The 18,969-nt window shown below is 38.5% G+C and overlaps 3 protein-coding genes across 3 annotated transcripts; all 3 read left to right on the plus strand.

Annotated features, from left to right (window-relative positions):
* Positions 1-1,080: 1,080 nt before the first annotated feature.
* LOC135335572 (uncharacterized) lies at positions 1,081-4,492 on the plus strand. The gene is made up of 2 exons (XM_064531105.1): positions 1,081-2,501; positions 2,590-4,492. The coding sequence occupies exons 1-2, from the start codon at positions 2,352-2,354 to the stop codon at positions 3,040-3,042; spliced, it is 603 nt and encodes a 200-aa protein (XP_064387175.1). The 5' UTR covers positions 1,081-2,351; the 3' UTR covers positions 3,043-4,492.
* Positions 4,493-7,884: 3,392 nt separating this feature from the next.
* On the plus strand, positions 7,885-8,759 carry LOC135334645 (uncharacterized). The gene is made up of 2 exons (XM_064529916.1): positions 7,885-8,092; positions 8,178-8,759. Exons 1-2 carry the CDS (start codon positions 7,934-7,936, stop codon positions 8,640-8,642), a joined length of 624 nt encoding a protein of 207 aa, XP_064385986.1. The 5' UTR covers positions 7,885-7,933; the 3' UTR covers positions 8,643-8,759.
* Positions 8,760-16,747: 7,988 nt separating this feature from the next.
* Positions 16,748-17,616, plus strand: LOC135334646 (uncharacterized). Its single transcript, XM_064529917.1, has 2 exons — positions 16,748-16,980; positions 17,061-17,616. Exons 1-2 carry the CDS (start codon positions 16,822-16,824, stop codon positions 17,523-17,525), a joined length of 624 nt encoding a protein of 207 aa, XP_064385987.1. The 5' UTR covers positions 16,748-16,821; the 3' UTR covers positions 17,526-17,616.
* Positions 17,617-18,969: the final 1,353 nt, after the last annotated feature.

Genomic DNA, 18,969 nt, shown 5'->3' on the forward strand with positions numbered 1-18,969 from the left:
AGACATGCGATCAAAAAGTGTTCCCTCACATAATTATACAAATGGCGAATTGATTGACTATTTGTCTAGTTCGGTTTAATTTAACCTCTTTAGAGGTGGCCTGACCAGATTTTATAACTTTTATTGTAGCACTATATATAGAATTGCAGAAAATAATATCCGTAATTGCAGTAAGATGTGCAGTAGAACCTGTCTACTGACGAGATAGGTCCATACTTTCTTCTCTAGTTGATTGTTCACGTGCGAGAACACTGTTTTAATAGTGTATATCCACGGCTTGGTTGGCTTGTGGAGACACAGCATGGGAAGTTGGGTGGGTATAGAGTGCTGTGAGATAGATGGGATCTGGTCTTACTTCCACAATAATGTGGACAGGAAGTAAGTACTGCATGGAATGAGTTATTAAAATACTCTTGGAATTGTAGGATGACACCAAGACATGACGAGGTTGGTACCAAACTGCAGCGTACACCCTCAGCCACCCACCACAATACATTTCGGTAGTTAAGAACCTCCCATGCATATTTTAGCAATGGGGCAACGCCGAAACACAAGAAAGAAGTGGCACTTTACGACATGCCTCGATTTTATTAATTTTGTGCACTGTCTGTGACATTTATAATGGCCCAATGCAGCACCATTAATATTTTATGTCCAAAACATACAGACATTTTTGTTTACACACAATGTAAAGCTCACAATGTAAAGCTATAATAGTTGTGTCTACCCATTCCCATTCAATATCTTGTTTTAGTGGCCTCTTATGTTTGTGTTTTTAGCTTAACTATTTGAAACAGCCATATATACATGCAAGTATAATTATAATTACCCTGTGAGTGTGCAGCAGGGATAGAGTGATGTGTGTCGGTTTATTTATGTGTGTGTGTGTGTGTGTGTGTGTGTGTGTGTGTGTGTGTGTGTGTGTGTGTGTGTGTGTGTGTGTGTGCGTGCGTGCGTGCGTGCGTGCGTGCGTGCGTGCGTGCGTGCGTGCGTGCGTATGGCCATGGACACAAAAATGAGTTGTTTGAGCAAACTAGACACTTTCATGGACTGCTTAAACTGCTAATGAGATAATGTTCAAACGAATCCACAAAAAAACACTGTTTTCTAATCGATCTAATCGTTGCTTTATAGATTCACAATCATTCCCCATTCACCCAAAATGACAATGATAATAAGGCCATTGTGCAATGAAGCTTGTTACATATGGCTTTGATAAGAGGGTGATAGAATTACTGTGTTTACGTGAGCTTAAGAGTATCAGGTTAAACAGGTAATATCATATCCTGTGCAATAATCTTTGAACAATGCTGCATTCCTAGAGAGCACCGCTAAAAAAATGTATCATCAAAATGGAGGGAGTAGCCACTTTCCCTATAGAAGTACACTTAGCCAGGATGGGATCGTTAAGAATGCTGTCATTCATACACATTTACGTCAAGGATTACAGACGTATAAAAATTGCATAAATATTAACAGAAGTCTCCTTACGTGAATAAGAGTTTTCTTGAATGGCTGAGCCAATCAATGGAAGGAATTGTTACAACACTCAGTCTTACACCACGGCTTGCAACAGTGTGATAATGATACGTAGCGAAGGTCAATGGGTTAATCTGTGCATGGTACTCAGTTTTGCTTGCACTCCAGCTCAGGTGATGAATGCATGTGTGTAGCATGCACGTGGACATGTGAAAACCGTGTGGGGCCTTTATGACCTAAACTGAATATAGCTATAGCAGCTGTTTTGAAACTGGACTACAATGAATTAACGATGGACACCATGCATGTAGGGTATAATTTTATTTGTACAGTGGAACCTCCATAGAACAGACACCATTGGGGAACAGCCTTTTAGCTGTTATAGAGAGGTGGTCTTCCTTGGGAGGTTTCGATTGCCAGCCATGCACGGGGTGGATCAATGCCATAGAACCGATTTCTATCATACTGCTTGTCTCGTACATTAGATAGGCCTATACTCTTTCATGCCAGCTGAAGATATTGCATTGGCATTTGTAATAGCAAGAATCTCTTTAGTAATATCCTGTTCAAAGGCTGAGTACAAATTTTCCCCATTCAAATTGTCCATGGTTACCACTTTTAAAAGAATTCCACTAGCATGAGTAGCATGAGTACAAGCTCCTCAAATTACAATGAGCATGCAGATAATCTCTGGCTGCATGGTGGAGAGCAAACTTGCATTCTTGTATTACCTAATTATTGCTCCATACAAGCTAGCTATAGTGGAGTATATAAAAAGAACATTTCTTTGGTTCAGTCAGTCAGACCAAAACACCTCCAAGAAAACAACTTCTTCGATTGCACAGCCTATATAAAGCTCACCACTCTCCGAAATGGCTTCTTCAATCCGTATGCTCTTTGCAGCAGCTGTACTGCTATTCACCACCTGCAAGGCAGCCCCCATCGTTAGGAGACAATCAACTAATGAGTCGGATGCACTAACAAATTATGCTCTAGGACTGATTATTGGAACTCATATTGCAGTAAGTTACTATACAATAGAAGATTTCTATGGAACACTATTTTATTTAATGCATATGGAAAAATATTAATCCTTGTTTTCTTCTTTAGAATGCCTCACTTGTTGACCGCCTCACAAATCACTCGGCGAACCTCTCAGAGTCCGCCTTTGGTGCAGTCCGGATCGCTTGTACTCTCCACTCTGGCTACAAGAACATTGACGCTCTCTCACCCAACGACTCTGCTGACGCCTTGATTATACTCATTTCTGAGAAGATCCAAGAAGACGCTTGTGAATTGCTCAAGGAAGAAGTTGGTCCCTCTGTTTTTAGTCTGGATTGTGGGAGTGAGAGTGTGTTTAGTGATTTGGACAACATCTGTGCTCTCTGGGACTACTCGGTCATGGCTCAGTCAAATGCCGACAACTTGAAGGTTGTCACGGGAACTCGATGCGATTCCGATGAGTCTATGAAGATAAAATGTGACGAATGGATTTGCAATCATAATCTTCAAGACAACGATTCTATTATGAGGGCTAGCCTCACCCCTGAAGAGTGTCCATAAACCACAGTATAAATTTCATCCCTTATCAAATTACAATAATAATTATTACCAATTGATCATATTTTCTCTGTTGTTAGAGATTCACACAATTAAAATTATTATTATTTCTTTGCTATGGAATAGTTATCAGAATTTCATTGAATGACATTGTGGCTTATATCTGAACTTATTTTGTCTGCATGATTGTGTATTGCATGGACAGGTGTCACAGTGTTTGTGAGTTTCAATAATTATGGTAAGCTCGTGCACACTTAGCAACACACCGACCTTGGTGCTCCGGTGTAGATTCTCAGTTGGTACGTACTATAATGAAATTATGTATTGAGCAATTCTATAAGCCAATGGGATTAAACAGCTGGATGGATGTTTCCACAGTAGTTATCTTTTAACTGTGTGGGCCCAGATTGCTTTTCATAGCTCCAAATCCATCAGTTTTTTGGCATACTACAGTGATAGTACTGGCGTCATCGTTTTCATCTTTCGTACACACTATATGCATGGACTTAATTCAGTGTAGTACTGTATTGTGAAGGATTTACATTTGCGAACGTTGCAAGTGCTTATACCATGCACCTCACAGATATTTGATTAAACTTCTCTGCAATCTTTATTTTGGTACTGAAGGTGCATTGGTGATGCAATTACAGTATAAGCAGTGGCTAATATTAGATTGTTTGTTTTGCCAACTGCGTGGGAGACAAATCCTCAACAAGTGGCCGTCACATAAACTCAGCACCAAGCAATTGAAGCATTGCGTATTAAATTGCTCATTGTTTTTAAATGCTGTCATATTCAGTCTCTTGGCAACAACATGGTTTGAGTGATTTGATATAGATCATCCATTTATGTGATATGCATGCATGTCTAAAAATGGCTGTAGATTTGTTTTTGGGAGTTTTGAAGTGGTTAAGCTATATATAGAGTAACTACTAGCATCTTATATGGTACTGTATACACTGTTCTGTGTCTTGCTTTGCCAACTTTGAAGTTTAATCAAATATCTGTGCATGAGATGCATGGTATATATTAAGCATTTCTACAAAGTTTGCAAATTTAGTTCTTGCATGTTCTGCGAAGGTTTGTTTGTGCAGTTTTAGTGACTAAAAGGCTAAAAACTCTCCAGCGCATGCTGACTGTTAGAATTACTGACCTTTTTTAAATGATGAATGCACATGCTGACTGTTTAGTAGAAGTGACGACCTTTTTTAGGTAAAATTCAGAGTCTTTGTCCTGCTCAACTAACTGTGCTTACTGGAACCCCTCTTTCAAGAATCCTAATCCGCCACTAGGCATCCATATGATATAATTATATACAGGTAAGCAGACTCACATATTATAAACAGACATGCACCAAATGACTATACTATACCCACTGGCCGAGGTACGGCCTCGGGTAAAAAGCAGATTTCTTCCACTGCATTTACACACAGTGCAACATGCTATATACAGATTACTGGATTGCTTTGAGATCTGCCCACTCACTGGCCAACAAGTAAACAATCCTCAAATGTAATGTGCATTGATACTGCAGCAGAAGATATATGGCTTCACCATAGGCACGATTTCATTGGTATACAATTTTGTTTTGTTTACATTCTGAAACTTTAAAATTGTCCCCGGCAGTCAGTGTATAGCATAATATTGCATGCAAACAAACATCCAATGATATGTGGTAAACACTTGGGTGTAACATCCATTAATTTCATCCACTGCATTTACACACAGTGCAGCATGCCATGCATATATTGCACTGCAATATAATTATGGTAGGTAGTGATGCAACATGCCATAATTTATACAGAGCACTGGATTGCTTTGATCTTCCCACTCACTGGGCAACAAGGACCTTTGTAAACAATATCATTTGAGGTTTATGATGTGTGTTGATACAGTTAATAGCTCTTTGGCTTCACCATAGTAGAGTTAGGTACGATTTGGTACAATTTTGTTTACATTCCTTTAAAATTATCCCCGGCAGTCAGTGTAGTACAATATTGCATGTAAACACACAATGTAAACATTATTTTGTACAATTGTCCCCGGCAGTCACTGACTGCAATATTGTACTATAGTATATATAGTACAATAATTATTGTATGTAAACATTTGGGTGTAGCGTATTCATTTAATTAGCAAATTTGTCCTTAAGTATGTGTATCAGTCATAGTTTTGTACCGAGTCAACGATTAAACACACTCAAACAAAGCAACATGATGGGTAATACTGCCATTCAAAAATCCCCAAAACAACCTTGCTTACTGTAATAACACTTTTAGCAATTCCAATTCCAACATTCCAACACTGTAACTGTTAGAGAAGAGTAGGCCTGAGCTAATTATTCAATCAATTTTGCCTATTATTCAAATCTTTTATTCTCACTTTCTTAGAAATCACCTAACCCAGAAGCAAGAAACTCTCACCATTCAGTCAATAACTGATTTCTAACACTGTTTTTCAGATAAACGAATTTTTTACCCCACGAAAATTACCCGCTATATGGTACTCGACTTAATCTTGTTTTTGGTGACCTCCTTTCTTTGTGTTTAGTAAACTATGTGAAAGCATAGTACATGCATGGCTTTGATGTGAAACGTGAAGAATTACTGTCATCTTAAACAGGTCATAATATCCTGTGCAATGTACACAATGCTGCATTCATAGAGAGAACCTGCCAGAATGTATCATCAAAGTAAGGAGAGGGAGTAGCCACTTTCCCTAGATAGTTCAATAACTTCCGCTCTCTGTGAAAATGTTATCCCTACGATACTTATAAAAAAACATTAAGCACAAAATTATAGCTATACGTAGGGTATTCCATATAAGTGTATGTTTAGCCTGCTGATAGCAATTTGCTTACCGACACATGTTTCTAGTTGAATTCATGCTGTTTAAAGTTGAGGTAAATGGCTTCATGCACCTCAACTCAGTTTACATGCCTTGGCATCTATAATAATAGGGGGAGCACATGTATTAGTTATTGCCCAGCCAGAGTGCAACATGCCATATATTGCACGAGGGCGCCTGCAATAACTAACTTGTTGCCCAATGACGTTAAACTCGTCTGACTGGTCATATAAATCGTAATAAAAGACATGGATATCTCTTAAAGAAATCTACTGCATTTACACACAGTGCAAGTGCATATAATCCAGTGCATTATGCCATATAATGCAGTGCAATAGCAACATGCCATATACTGAGCACTGGATTGCTTTGATCTGCCCACTCACTGGGCAACAAGTAATCAAAGGAACCTGATAGAAACAGGATACTAGTATAGACTCACTGCTTGACAGATGTTATTGCTCCATGAAATACTTGAAAGGGGAGCCTTGGGTCTCTCCTATGCAATTGACGTATTAACTGATGATTACATCGAATCACAATACTCTCAGATTTCAAGCTTGTCCCTCTTAACCTTGAATTGTAATGCATTCATGCATGCATTCCATGCATTGAAATGACGGTGTATAGCGAGATTGTATATAGTTTTATATAGGTCTGTGCCAAGCTCATGGAATTAGTACATGGTAATGTTCAGTTATATAGGTGTATATAGTAGTTAACACACGGCCATGTGTTGACTGTACATGTATGTATATATACGTATGTTTAGTGACATTTTTCTTTTTGTGGTTGTAGAAATGGCGTGATGGCCATGGTGCCTTTCAGAACATCATTCCAGCCTCCACTGGAGCAGCCTGGCAAGGCATGTACACTTTAATGTAAACTAACTATACCCACTTAATCTTGTTTGTAGTGACCTTTTTTTGTGTTCAGCAAACTATTTTAAACAGCCATACATGCATCTGTATCAATATGTCTTTGATGTGAAACGTGACTGATGTGTGCATGCATGTACGTGAGCTTTACAGCATCAAGTGAAACAGGTCATATCCTGATATGAACAGCGCTACATTCCTAGAGAGCAACTGCCAAAATGTCTCATCGAAGTAGAGGGGAGGAGAATTCCTAGAGATACGTACACTTAACTTAGCCAAGGAATCATTAAAAATACCGTCGTACATGCACAGTTACGTCAAGGCTTACATTTAGAATACAATTACAGGCCTGAGAAAATTGAAATCTCATTACGTGGATGGGAGTTGTCTCAAAATGCTGGGCCAGGATGGAAGGAATCGTTACAATACTGCATGTTGTTATTCATACATCACGGCTTGCATATATACATCGTGGAATGATTATGCAACAGTGTGATCATGATACGTAGCTAAGGTGATTGAGATTCAGCTGCACATGTGTGTAGACAAACAGTCTGTCCTTGTACACACGACCAATGTCAATTAAATGGATGTAATATCCAAATTTTTACCTTACATCATTGAATGGTTGAATGCAATAATAAATATAATTATGTTTCTTTTCACCTTACACAGTGACTGTAAATTGAATAATAGTATTATATCGTCACAAAAATGTAGATCTTTATAATGATGCTATATTATACGATACGGAAGGCCGTGAGGCTCAAGCTACCTGCTAGCTGTTAATTTCCCATTACAGACCAGACTTAGAATCATATGCCTGGTGAACAGAAGCGAGTCCCTAAATGTTTGCAATTTGGCATTTAAACTGTAACTAACTCTTTTAACTAGTAACATCCTGTTTAAAGGTGAGTACAGATTTTTCCTAGCTATCGAAATTCCATGAGCATAAGTATACACAAAGAATGTAAGCTCCTCAAATTACAATTTGCATGAGCAGATAGTCTCTGGCCTGATGCATGGAGAGCAAAACTTGCATTCTTGTATTACCTAATGTTTCAATTAAAGTCTATAAAAAGAAAGTTTCTTAGACTCAGTCAGATCAAAAGACCTCCAAGACAACTTCTTCGATTACACAACCTATATAAAGCTCACCACTCTCCGAAATGGCTTCTTCAACCCGACAAATCGTAATGCTCTTTGCAGTAGCTGTACTGCTATTCACCACCTGCAAGGCAGCCCCCATCGTTAAGAGACAATCAACTAATGAGTCGGATGCACTCACAAACTATGCTCTGGGACTCATTATTGGAGCTCATATTGCAGTAAGTCACTTCTTGTGTTCAGAGGTTTCTATTGGCACAGTAGTTTATCAATGCATGTATATGACTTCATTATTTTCTTCTTTAGAATGCCTCACTTGTTGACCGCCTCACAAATCACTCGGCAAACCTCTCAGAGTCCGCCTTTGGTGCAGTCCGGATCGCTTGTACTCTTCACTCTGGCTACAAGAACATTGACGCTCTCTTACCCAACGACTCTGCTGATGCCTTGATGAGACTCATTTCTGAGAACGTCCAAGAAGACGCTTGTGAATTGCTCAAAGAAGAAGTTAGTCCCTCTGTTTTTAGTCTGGATTGTGGGAGTGAGAGTGTGTTTAGTGATTTGGATGACATCTGTGCTCTCTGGGACTACTCGGTCATGGCTCAGTCAAATGCTGACAACTTAGAGGTTGTCACGGGAACTCGATGCGATTCCGATGAGTCTATGAAGATAAAATGTGACGAATGGATTTGCAATCATAATCTTCAAGGCAACAATTCTATTATGAGGGCTAGCCTCACCCCTGAAGAGTGTCCAGAAGCCACAGTATAAATTGTCATCAGTGATCAAAATTGCAATAATTTAATCAGCAGGACTGTGCCAACCGATATGTTTTCCCTGTTGTTAGAACAATTAAAGTGTGTATAATTAATTTTTATTTCTGTGCTATGGAATAGTTATCAGAATTTCATTGAATGACATTGTAGCTTATCTGAATTTAGCTTGTCTGCATGCAGAGGAGGTACGACACTCGGTTAAGCTCACCTGGCTGCTATTTCTTGATTGAGTTTTATGCTCTAAACTTGTCTCTTTATGGCGCTTACTTGCCACCAGCTGAATGTCGTCATTGGATTTAACGACTTCTTTGCTTGCCTTCAGTGAATCTGTTGTAGGCTAGTATAGCTAGAGTTTTACAAGTAGAGGATTAGATTTGTTGTAAGAACCAAAACTTAGATGTTGATATGCCTCGGTGCGCATGCGCAAGCGAGGTATACAGTTGTTTACGTGTTTGTGTGTCTGTGTGTGTGTGTAGACCGCTACAGCTGCTCAAGGATGAATCAAGTGCAAGTAAGAGTTTCTATAGGCTTCTAGTCATGTTTACTTGGATTTTAATTCGTGGATTTGCAAAATAATGCTTTGTTCTCGAGTTATGCCTAGTTTTGCTTACTTGGAATGCTATTGCAGCCTTTTCAGAAGAGTCCGTAGCAAAACTTGTTCACCGAGTGTTACTACTCTACTTAGTAGTTAGCTGTACATTAGAAAGCTAGCTATTGGTAGCTGCAAGAGTGAGCAGAGCTAGAGAGCTGCAAGGCTCTGCTGACTTGCAGCCATAATTTTAGACTTGAACTTTTGGCATCGATCGCTTTTAACAACAATCATGGTTGATCATTACCCACCATTTTCATGCAAAGATGTCCATCATGATAATTATAATCAATGTGTGTATAAAAGCTAGCTATTAGTAGTTTTATGTTATGTAGCTTTGGCACCTCCACCGAGGCATCAGCACCCGCGGTGCTTTCATTAAAACAGAATTACACTAATATTTCAAAATCTTAGTGGTGGTTGAAATTGGTTGAAAAGCTATTTCACATCAGCATAAGCCCAACAATCAACCAGCCTGATCGTAGAACGTCAAGTGTATTTCTTGAAAGATACACGCCAAAAATTAAAATTATATATCCACTATCGAAGTATACACAGTCTTGAATGATATTTATACAAGTTAATGAGTCTTTTTGACAGGTCATGTGACCGTGTCGTACCTCCTCTGGTCTGCATGATTGTGTTTTGCATGGATAGGTGTGTCACAGTGTTTACAGTAAGCTCTCACACTTAGCAACACACTGACCTAGTTGCTGCGGTGTAGATTATCTGCACTTGCTACATGTACATGTATTAGTGGATAGGTCAGACTCCCCCTGCCTTATAACGTGGTCAGTTGATATGTACATTAATTGTGTAATTGTTAGGCCTGTGCAAATATTCACCTATTATTCAAATTTTTATTCGCACTGGATCCGCCTATTATTCAAATTGATGACACCTATTACTCAAATCATTCAACATACGCAGCAGCGAAATAAAACACCTATAAATTATATGGCACCAAAAAGTGGGATTAAGTCATTAATTTCAGCAGCGAAATAACAAACTTTATTTAGCACACAAAATGTGGTTTCAACATTGATTGTTACTGCCATGTAAAATGTGGGCGTGTTCTGAGCTACTGCGCATGTGCAACTCAATTAAACTATTTTCACAGTGGTACCTATTATTTAAATTATAAAAAAGACTGCCTATTATTCAAAATATTATTCCGGAATATTTGGCACAGGTCTAGTAATCGTGCATAGAGCAGTTTCTATAACCCAGCTATATTTGATATTTCAATGGTATAGTTATCTTGAAATGTTGTGGGTCCATGCATGCAGGTTGCTTTCTGTATATCTCCAAATCGATCAAATTTACTACAGTGATAGCACAGGTGTCATCACTTCATCTTTCGTATACACTATAAGGACTTAATTAAAGAATTCAGTGTAGCACTGACCATTTATGAGCGAGTTACATTTGGCAACTTTGCAAGTGCTTATACCATGCATGCATGCACCTCACAGATGTTTGAAAAAACTTCTCACTGCAATGCGTTTACTATAACGTTATAGGCACTGAAGGTGCATTACAGTGTAGTTATAAAATAACATGATTTGGAAGTTAGTGTAGGGGCCACAAACACTCAAGCATGTATACACAAAAGGATGATATTTCAATTATAATAACAAGCTGCAGTATTATGATTTGTTTGCCAACTGTGTTATGATTTGGAAGCTATTGTAAGAGCTATTGCAATTATAACAAGCAGTATCATGTATGGTTTGTTTTGCCAACTGCTTGGGATACAAACTATAGTGTGCGTTACATTAAACCAAGCAATAGCCATTGCATATTCAAATTTCTCATTGTTTAATGCTCTCATATTCAGTCACTTTAGCAACTATAATAATTATTGGCAACAACATGGTTGAGATAATTATAATAATAGTGAGTGATTTGATATAGTTGACAGAAATATGCTATAGCTGGCTTCATACGACCATGCACCTATAATTAATGATTATGTGATATGCAATGGCTGTACTATAGATCTGTCTTCGAAGTTTGAAGTGGCCTAGCTATATGCATACATGTATAGTTAACCATGCATCCTATGCATTGTACTGGTATATGTAATAGTTGTACCATGGATATCAAGGGTGTATTGGATTTGTACTGCACGAGGTTGTACAATAACAATACACCCTTGATATCCATGGTACAGGTAGCTTGTACTATGAACACATATTGCAATTAGAAGCTGTTATCCAACCCAACAACTAAGTAGTAGTAAACACTCTTTGATCTCTGCCGTGCATGCACTGTGCACATTTTGTGTGTGTGTGTGTGTGCTTGCACTTGACAAACCACATTTACAACTTCAGTCTTCAGACAACCCACTTCCAATAGGATCCGGTAGTTTTATTGAATGTGATTGGATACTGAACAATTGATTGTCACAATTTGATCCAAGTGTTTCTTAGATCATGTTTGTCATAAATACTGCAATCTGATTGGTTAGAGGAAATGTTCTATCCAATTTAGAAAATCATATACTTCAATAGAAAATCATGTACTTCAATAGAAAATCATGTACTTCACTTAGAAAATCATGTAGCAAAGATTAGATAAGAACATTCAAATCTGATTGGCTAAATACTCATGGTTGCTATGATCTAAAATGCTTAGACACTGTTTAGGAAGTTTCCACATGATTTAGAAGTCCTCAGGGCTAGTAGAACCCTCACTGCGTTCGGGATACTACAACCAGCCCTTTGGGCTTCTAAATCATGTAGAAACTTCCTAAACAGTGTCTAACTATTATATAGTAGTTTTGTATAAAAGAGAGAGCCCTTTAAGGGTGGAGGGTGGGCTTTAGGCTCACTACAAGCAAGCCAATGTACATGGGATTTGTACCTGGAGTATCCTGAGAGTTTGAATGGATATTCCTTAGTGTCAGAGCACATCATGGCACAAATATATATTTGTATACTGTGTTCTACTCTGCTGCGTCTTTGCCTGGTACAGCAAATGTGGCGTGATTAGATAATGGTTGTGTTTGTAAATTTAGTGCATAGCTAAGAAGAGAATTAAATATGAGTGTTGTGAGTGTAATGTGTATGTCTTGTATCCAATTCATCACTCAGGTCGTTTGTGCTCATTTGAGGCTAACTAACTCATAGAACAAACTGTCTGCAGTGCTGCAGAGGAACTCTTCAATCTACCCAGAGGAAGTAGCTTGTAACTCACAAAGAGAGTTTCCCTTTAAACTATTCATCTACCTACCATGCATGAATGCGGCTGAAGTATAGTTGTCATTATACTAAGTTTGTGAGGTGAGTGATAGAAGGAAGTGGTTGTAATTGGCTGTGGGCCTTTTTGTGTGTGTGGAAGTGGTTGAGAATATGTATACGCATAATGATAGACTCTGTTGTGGATGTGGTTAGGGTTTGTGATTTTCCCTGAATATTGGTTCTTGATAGGCCTCTATAACTATAACTATCTTGTTCAATCTCAGCTAAATCGCCGGATTCACGTGCAGATTTGTGCAACATGCAATTGCGTAGGCAGAGGGGGGCTGACGGGGCTAGAGCCCCCCCCCCTCCCTTTTGTGTTCCATCAACTCCAACTTAACTCAATCACTATGATCTGTCAATCTTTTCTGCACTGTACTGCATGCATAGTTACTAGAATGATGTCATGCAATTGAAATGTGGGCAGGGCTATCTGATGCGCATGCTTACTGCTGTGGAAAAGTGACACTAGATAAAAACTGCGTCAAATTACTCAAGACTTGTAACTGCAGGATAACACCTATAAGTATATCAAGCATGACAAGGTTAGTAGCAAACTGCAGCGTACATGCACGCTGGCTACCCGCCTACCCGCCACATAACATCTCGGGGGGGCCCTCAAATTTTAAAACTGACGAAAACAGGCGAGGGGCCCACCTTTCGAACTCCAGTTAAAGGGGGATTTTGCGCCTTCTTTAAGAACCCCCATGCCCATTATAGCGACGGGGGCGCTCCTAAACATGGCGAAGTGGTTGTACTCTGTCATGCATTTTATAGGCTTGAATGGGATTTCCCACTCCTGTTGTGTATGCGCACAAACGGCGGACAGCCATCAATGTGTTGAGGCCGTCTCCGATAACTTGAATATCTTTACATGAACACGTGTTTTCGATTTCACTATCAAGGCACCTGCCTACAACCACCGTACAAAATTAAATGCATGGTAAATGCTCAGTATTATACCTTAGGTTAGCCATAAAAATTATAGCCTCAGTTACGAAAATTTAACAGTTGCACTCGGTAGGCCGAAATGCACTGTTCTAAAATAAAGAAGGGATAGCTTTATAGACATGTGCTTTGAATCTGAAAGATTTCGCTCTGTTAACTGCCATGTATTACTGCCACACTCAGTTGTAGTCAATAATAGTTTCACTTGCAACACTGTAATTAGCAATGGAGCCGGCTTGTGCTAGAGATATAGCTTTGTAATGTGTGTTTAGCCTGCATGGCTGATAGCAATTTGCTATACTGACCCTAAATGTAGCTCAACGTTGAATGTGTGTATGGATTAATTGTTTCTGTGTTTCGCGAGTTGTATTTATGCCTTAATAATATAATTATGCGACCTTGGGCCTTCTTAAGTGTTTGACTCTCCAATCGAGATCACAGCTTATTATGATATCATAACATGGCAATTGCATGAATTGGTCAAATTATAAGATGAAAAGATTACCATTATCATTATATATAGGCGTTCTTGTTATTAGGTAAATGGCGTCATGTTCATCTTCATCTCAACCTAGTTTATCCTTTCGAGCAGTATGGAACCTGTATAGACAAGGGTACTGCATTAAGGTCACTGAGGTCACTGCATGACAGATGCTATTGCTCCATGAAATATGGAAGGGGAGCCTTGGGCCTCTCCCATTCAAGTGACGCATTACAGTCTGATGATTACAAACCGAATCACAATACATGCAGGTTTAGAATTTGCTGTATGCCTCTGTGTTGAGCAGATTATATATATATTATATAGTATCTATATGAGTATTATAGTATCTATTAGGGAGATATAACCCATATAATCATGCATGCATGGCCATGCAATAGCCTATAATTTATGAAATGTAAAGTTGTACCCCATAGCTCCTTGATGTTGTATATTAATTGCAATGCACTATTTCTAGCAAGGGTCACTATAAAATTAATTATGTTTTCAAATCTGAAGGGTTCGCTATTGACTGTTGTTAGGCTTCCTGTAGACTACCATGCATTACTGCCGCAGTCGATTTTATCCTAAAGCTGATAACTCTTCCCAAGAAGAAGGGTAATGAAATTAACAATTTCATTTGCAATGCTGTAAATCAGCATGGGGGCCGATACCCTTAGTCCTAGATACCAGTTGGGTATACGGAAGGGTGCAGTGTATAGTATAGTGAGTCCTTGATTCTTATTAACTCTCCATGAGCAAATTAAGTGGTTTGTTTTTCTCCCATACATTCCCCATTAAACGACCTCGTAACATCAAATACACTTGCAGACATTTTTGTTTATTTCTCACAGCACTATAAACTGTACATGTATAGTTATGCAAACTGACTATACCCACTCCATTTTGTTTTTAGTGACCTCTTTTGTTTGTGTTCAGCAAAGTATGTGAAACAGCCATCTGTTAAAGCATGGCTTTGATGTGAGATGTTATAAAGTGTATAATTATTATGCGTATCAGATCATATCCTGTGCAATATACACTATCTTTGAACAATGCTGCATTCTTAGAGAGCACCTGCTAAACTTCCTCACATCAAAGTTGAGGGTGTATGCACTTCCCTAGAAATAGACTTAGCCAGGATGTAAAGAATCGTTAAAAATGCTGCCATGCATGCGTGCACACTCATGCACGTCAAGGCTCACATTTAGTAGCTGACAGACCTAGAACAATTGCATATTATAGAGAGAATCTCATTACGAACTGTGTCAAAATGCGGAGAAAGAATCGGTACAATACTGGTGTTATTCATACATCAAGGCTTGCATAGTTCTATATTGATGATGCAACAGTGTGATCATGATACATAGTTAAGTGGCAGGAACGTGTAAGTAGTTGACGATTGATATTCAACGATTTTAATGCCCTCTATCATAATAATTATACACATGTTTGTAGACAAAGAGGGCTGTCCCTGCACACACGAACAATGGTTGGTATAGATTCCTATACAGTTGGTGGAATTCCCAATATTTTGTATGATCATTGTTTTTGGTGATTCTTGTACCTATCCATCATGTTGTTTGTTTGATCATTGACTTGAACACGTTAAAGGAATGGTTTGCTGGAAATGGATACGTTTCAATGTTTACCCTATATCATTGTATGTTTATGAATGTGTGCATGCAACTACTAATTATGCTACAGGCTGAAAACAAAATTAATCATGCCTAACTATACCTCATATTGCAATCTTCAAGTTTTAGAAATGATCTTGTTACAAAGGCAAATGTACACAGAGTATACATATTATGTCGTCGCAAATAGAAGTATGTATAATATACGTCAATTGTACTATGATTCAATAGTAATTTATGTGCAAATAATACTTCAACAACATATTATAGTATAATTATAATTAGCTATACGTCATTGTATCAACGGATTATTCCTTAATATATATACATAACACATATCAAGCTTAGTTTAGCCAGATGCCGCTCACAGCTCACATGCAGCTAATGCACAACCTCTAAAGATACTTTCTATAGGATGCATTGCAAATGGAATGTACGTGAGTTTTTGACTGCAGGCTATAAGTTATAATGGTAGGGAAACTAGAAACTCCCACGGTCAATGGGTTATCTTGTGAATGGTATAATTGCATATACTAACTCATTTTTATGGGTTTTGCTTACATTCTGGAGCATGCATGATCATTTGTGTTGCATGCATGTGGCAAACCGTGCATGCATGTGGGTGCTTTATAAGCTAAACTGAATATACCTATTCAGCAGCTGTTTTTAAACTGGACAACATCGAACGAGGGACACTATTCATGCAGGCAGAGTATTATAGGCTATCAGGTGTATTATTTGTGTACATCAGCGTGCGCATGCACCTGTCTTATTGGCATAATTTATAGAAGTAGCCAATTTCTATCATTACAGCTGCTGTTTAGTGTCTCAACCTGTCTCTACCCTAACTATAATGTCTGCAATTTTATCTTGCATTGGTATTTGTAATAGCAAGAACTATAGGATATCTGAAACAGAAGCTTTAAAAGAAGCTCTCATAGTAATATCCTGTTTAAAGGTTGAGTACAGATTTTTCATCAAAATGTTCCATGGTTACCACTGTGAAAATGGAATTCCATTAGCATGAGTACAAAGAATGTAATACAATATACAGGTATAGTCTCTGGCCTGGTGCATGGAGAGCAAAACTTGCATTCTTCTATTACCTAATGCTACAAGCTAGGGTGCATGGAGAGCAAAACTTGCATTCTTGTATTACCTAATGCTACAAATAGAGTATATAAAAAGAAGTTCTTAGACTCAGTCAGACCAAAAGACCTCCAAGAAAACAACTTCTTCAATCGCACAGCCTATAAAGCTCACCACTCTCCGAAATGGCTTCTTCAACCCGACATATTGTAATGCTCTTTGCAGCAGCTGTACTGCTATTCACCACCTGCAAGGCAGCCCCCATCGTTAAGAGACAATCAACTAATGAGTCGGACGCACTCACAAACTATGCTCTGGGAATGATTATTGGAGCTCATATTGCAGTAAGTTACTACAAATAATTTTTTGAGAGGTTTCTACTGATGGCACAGTATTATGACCAACATCTTCATTTCTTCTTTAGAATGCCTCACTTGTTGATCGCCTCACAAATCACTCGGCAAACATCTCAGAGTCTGCCTTTAGTGCAGTCCGGATCGCTTGTACTCTCCACTCTGGCTACAAGAACATTAACGCTCTCTCACCCAACGACTCTGCTGACGCCTTGATTATACTCATTTCTGAGAAGATCCAAGAAGACGCTTGTGAATTGCTCAAGGAAGAAGTTGGTCCCTCTGTTTTTAGTCTGGATTGTGGGAGTGAGAGTGTGTTTAGTGATTTGGACGACATCTGTGCTCTCTGGGACTACTCGGTCATGGCTCAGTCAAATGCCGACAATTTAGAGGTTGTCACGGGAACTCGATGTGATTCCGATGAGTCTATGAAGGTAAAATGTAACGAATGGATTTGCAATCATAATCTTCAAGACAACGATTCTATTATGAGGGCTAGCCTCACCCCTGAAGAGTGTCCAGAAGCCACAGTATAACTTTTCATCACTTATCAAATTATATTATTTATTCAATCAGCAGGATTGTGCATGTTTTCTCCGCTGTGCTAACAATTAAATTGTGATTATTTCTGTGCTATAGAATAGTATCAGAACATTTTGAATGAGCTTATCTGAACTTATTTTGTCTGCATGGACAATAATTATGTGGTACTCTCTCACACTTAGCAACACACCGACCTAGGTGCTGAGGTGTATAGATTCTCAGTTGATATGTATAATCGTGCATAGAGCAGTTTCTATAACCCAAATGGCAAACAGCTATTTTAACGGTATAGTTATCTGCAATGTTGTGCGTCCATGCATGCAGGTTGTGCTTTCTGTAATTTCAAATCAAAGTCAGGTTTGAAATTAAGGCTTACTACAGTGATAGTACAGGCGTCATCAATTTCATCTTTCGTACACACATTGCTATATGGGGCTTAACTAATTCAGTGTAGTAATACCTTGTTGCCTTCTGACCTCTGTGAGATCAAAGGAATAGCAGTGCCAGTATATATAGCATAATGTATAGGGCCAATAATTTATTATAATTATGGCGTATATTGCACTGTTGCAAAGTGACCCTCCAACTAGTGCTTCAAATCATGGCTTTTGTAGGGACACACTAGCTCACTATAAGACACGTGTGGTTCCATTTTTGCTATTTTATATTTGTATGCAGGGTTTTGATGCAACAATATTAATTCCAGCCACCAAAAACAGAACAGAACAAACTATTTTCACAAGTACGACAAAACATTTGCAATGTGAAAAGTTGCTAGGATTGGCCGGGGGAAACACCAAAGAGTGTAGAAACAAGAAATCCGGTGAGAGCATAACTCCAATCTGTTACAACGTCACTCACACATACACTTTCAGGTATAGTTTTTCAACCCTATTAATTTTGGTGGTTTTCCCGGTCAATCGTAACATTTGGAACGTGCATTTTGTCCAAGCTGTAAGTGAATATTGGCCGCTCTCATTGACAGTGATAATTCGAGGCCAAAAACCTCTCGCAAGTCACATAAAGATGGCACGTAACAGAAGTTGAGTCTGAGATGTCGTGTGCCTCTTGAAACCAATTGCAAAGCTGAGAAAAATGCCCATGTTCCAGGTTGTAGCTGTTTGGAAAATGCATTGTTGCAATGATTCTTGTACACGGAGGAAAAGCTTCTCAAGAAACTTACCAACTTAGTCAGTCACTCATAATATTGATGCGGTAAAGTGTACACTTTTAGAAATGTCCATGTAAACGTTTTTTGATTCTCACAATCATACAAAAGAATAGCTCTAGAAACTATCTGTGCAGTTCGTTTTCAGATGTGATCCTTCCCTGCAGAGATATAACAATTTAATCATAGGAGAAAATACGTGAAAAGTGCTATAAAAAAAGCTATATAAAAGTAGTGCCAATCCTAGTTAAAGCCTATTGGCTTTTATA

This window comes from Halichondria panicea, chromosome 4, assembly GCF_963675165.1.
Source record: "Halichondria panicea chromosome 4, odHalPani1.1, whole genome shotgun sequence".
NCBI lineage: Eukaryota > Metazoa > Porifera > Demospongiae > Suberitida > Halichondriidae > Halichondria > Halichondria panicea.

Excerpts from the sequence above, each read along its gene's own strand:
- LOC135335572 (XM_064531105.1), top strand. The coding sequence starts at position 2,352 with ATGGCTTCTTCAATCCGTATGCTCTTTGCAGCAGCTGTACTGCTATTC. Across the intron at positions 2,502-2,589 it reads TTATTGGAACTCATATTGCA|AATGCCTCACTTGTTGACCG; the intron begins GTAAGTTACTAT and ends TTTCTTCTTTAG.
- LOC135334646 (XM_064529917.1), top strand. The coding sequence starts at position 16,822 with ATGGCTTCTTCAACCCGACATATTGTAATGCTCTTTGCAGCAGCTGTA. Across the intron at positions 16,981-17,060 it reads TTATTGGAGCTCATATTGCA|AATGCCTCACTTGTTGATCG; the intron begins GTAAGTTACTAC and ends TTTCTTCTTTAG.
- LOC135334645 (XM_064529916.1), top strand. The coding sequence starts at position 7,934 with ATGGCTTCTTCAACCCGACAAATCGTAATGCTCTTTGCAGTAGCTGTA. Across the intron at positions 8,093-8,177 it reads TTATTGGAGCTCATATTGCA|AATGCCTCACTTGTTGACCG; the intron begins GTAAGTCACTTC and ends TTTCTTCTTTAG.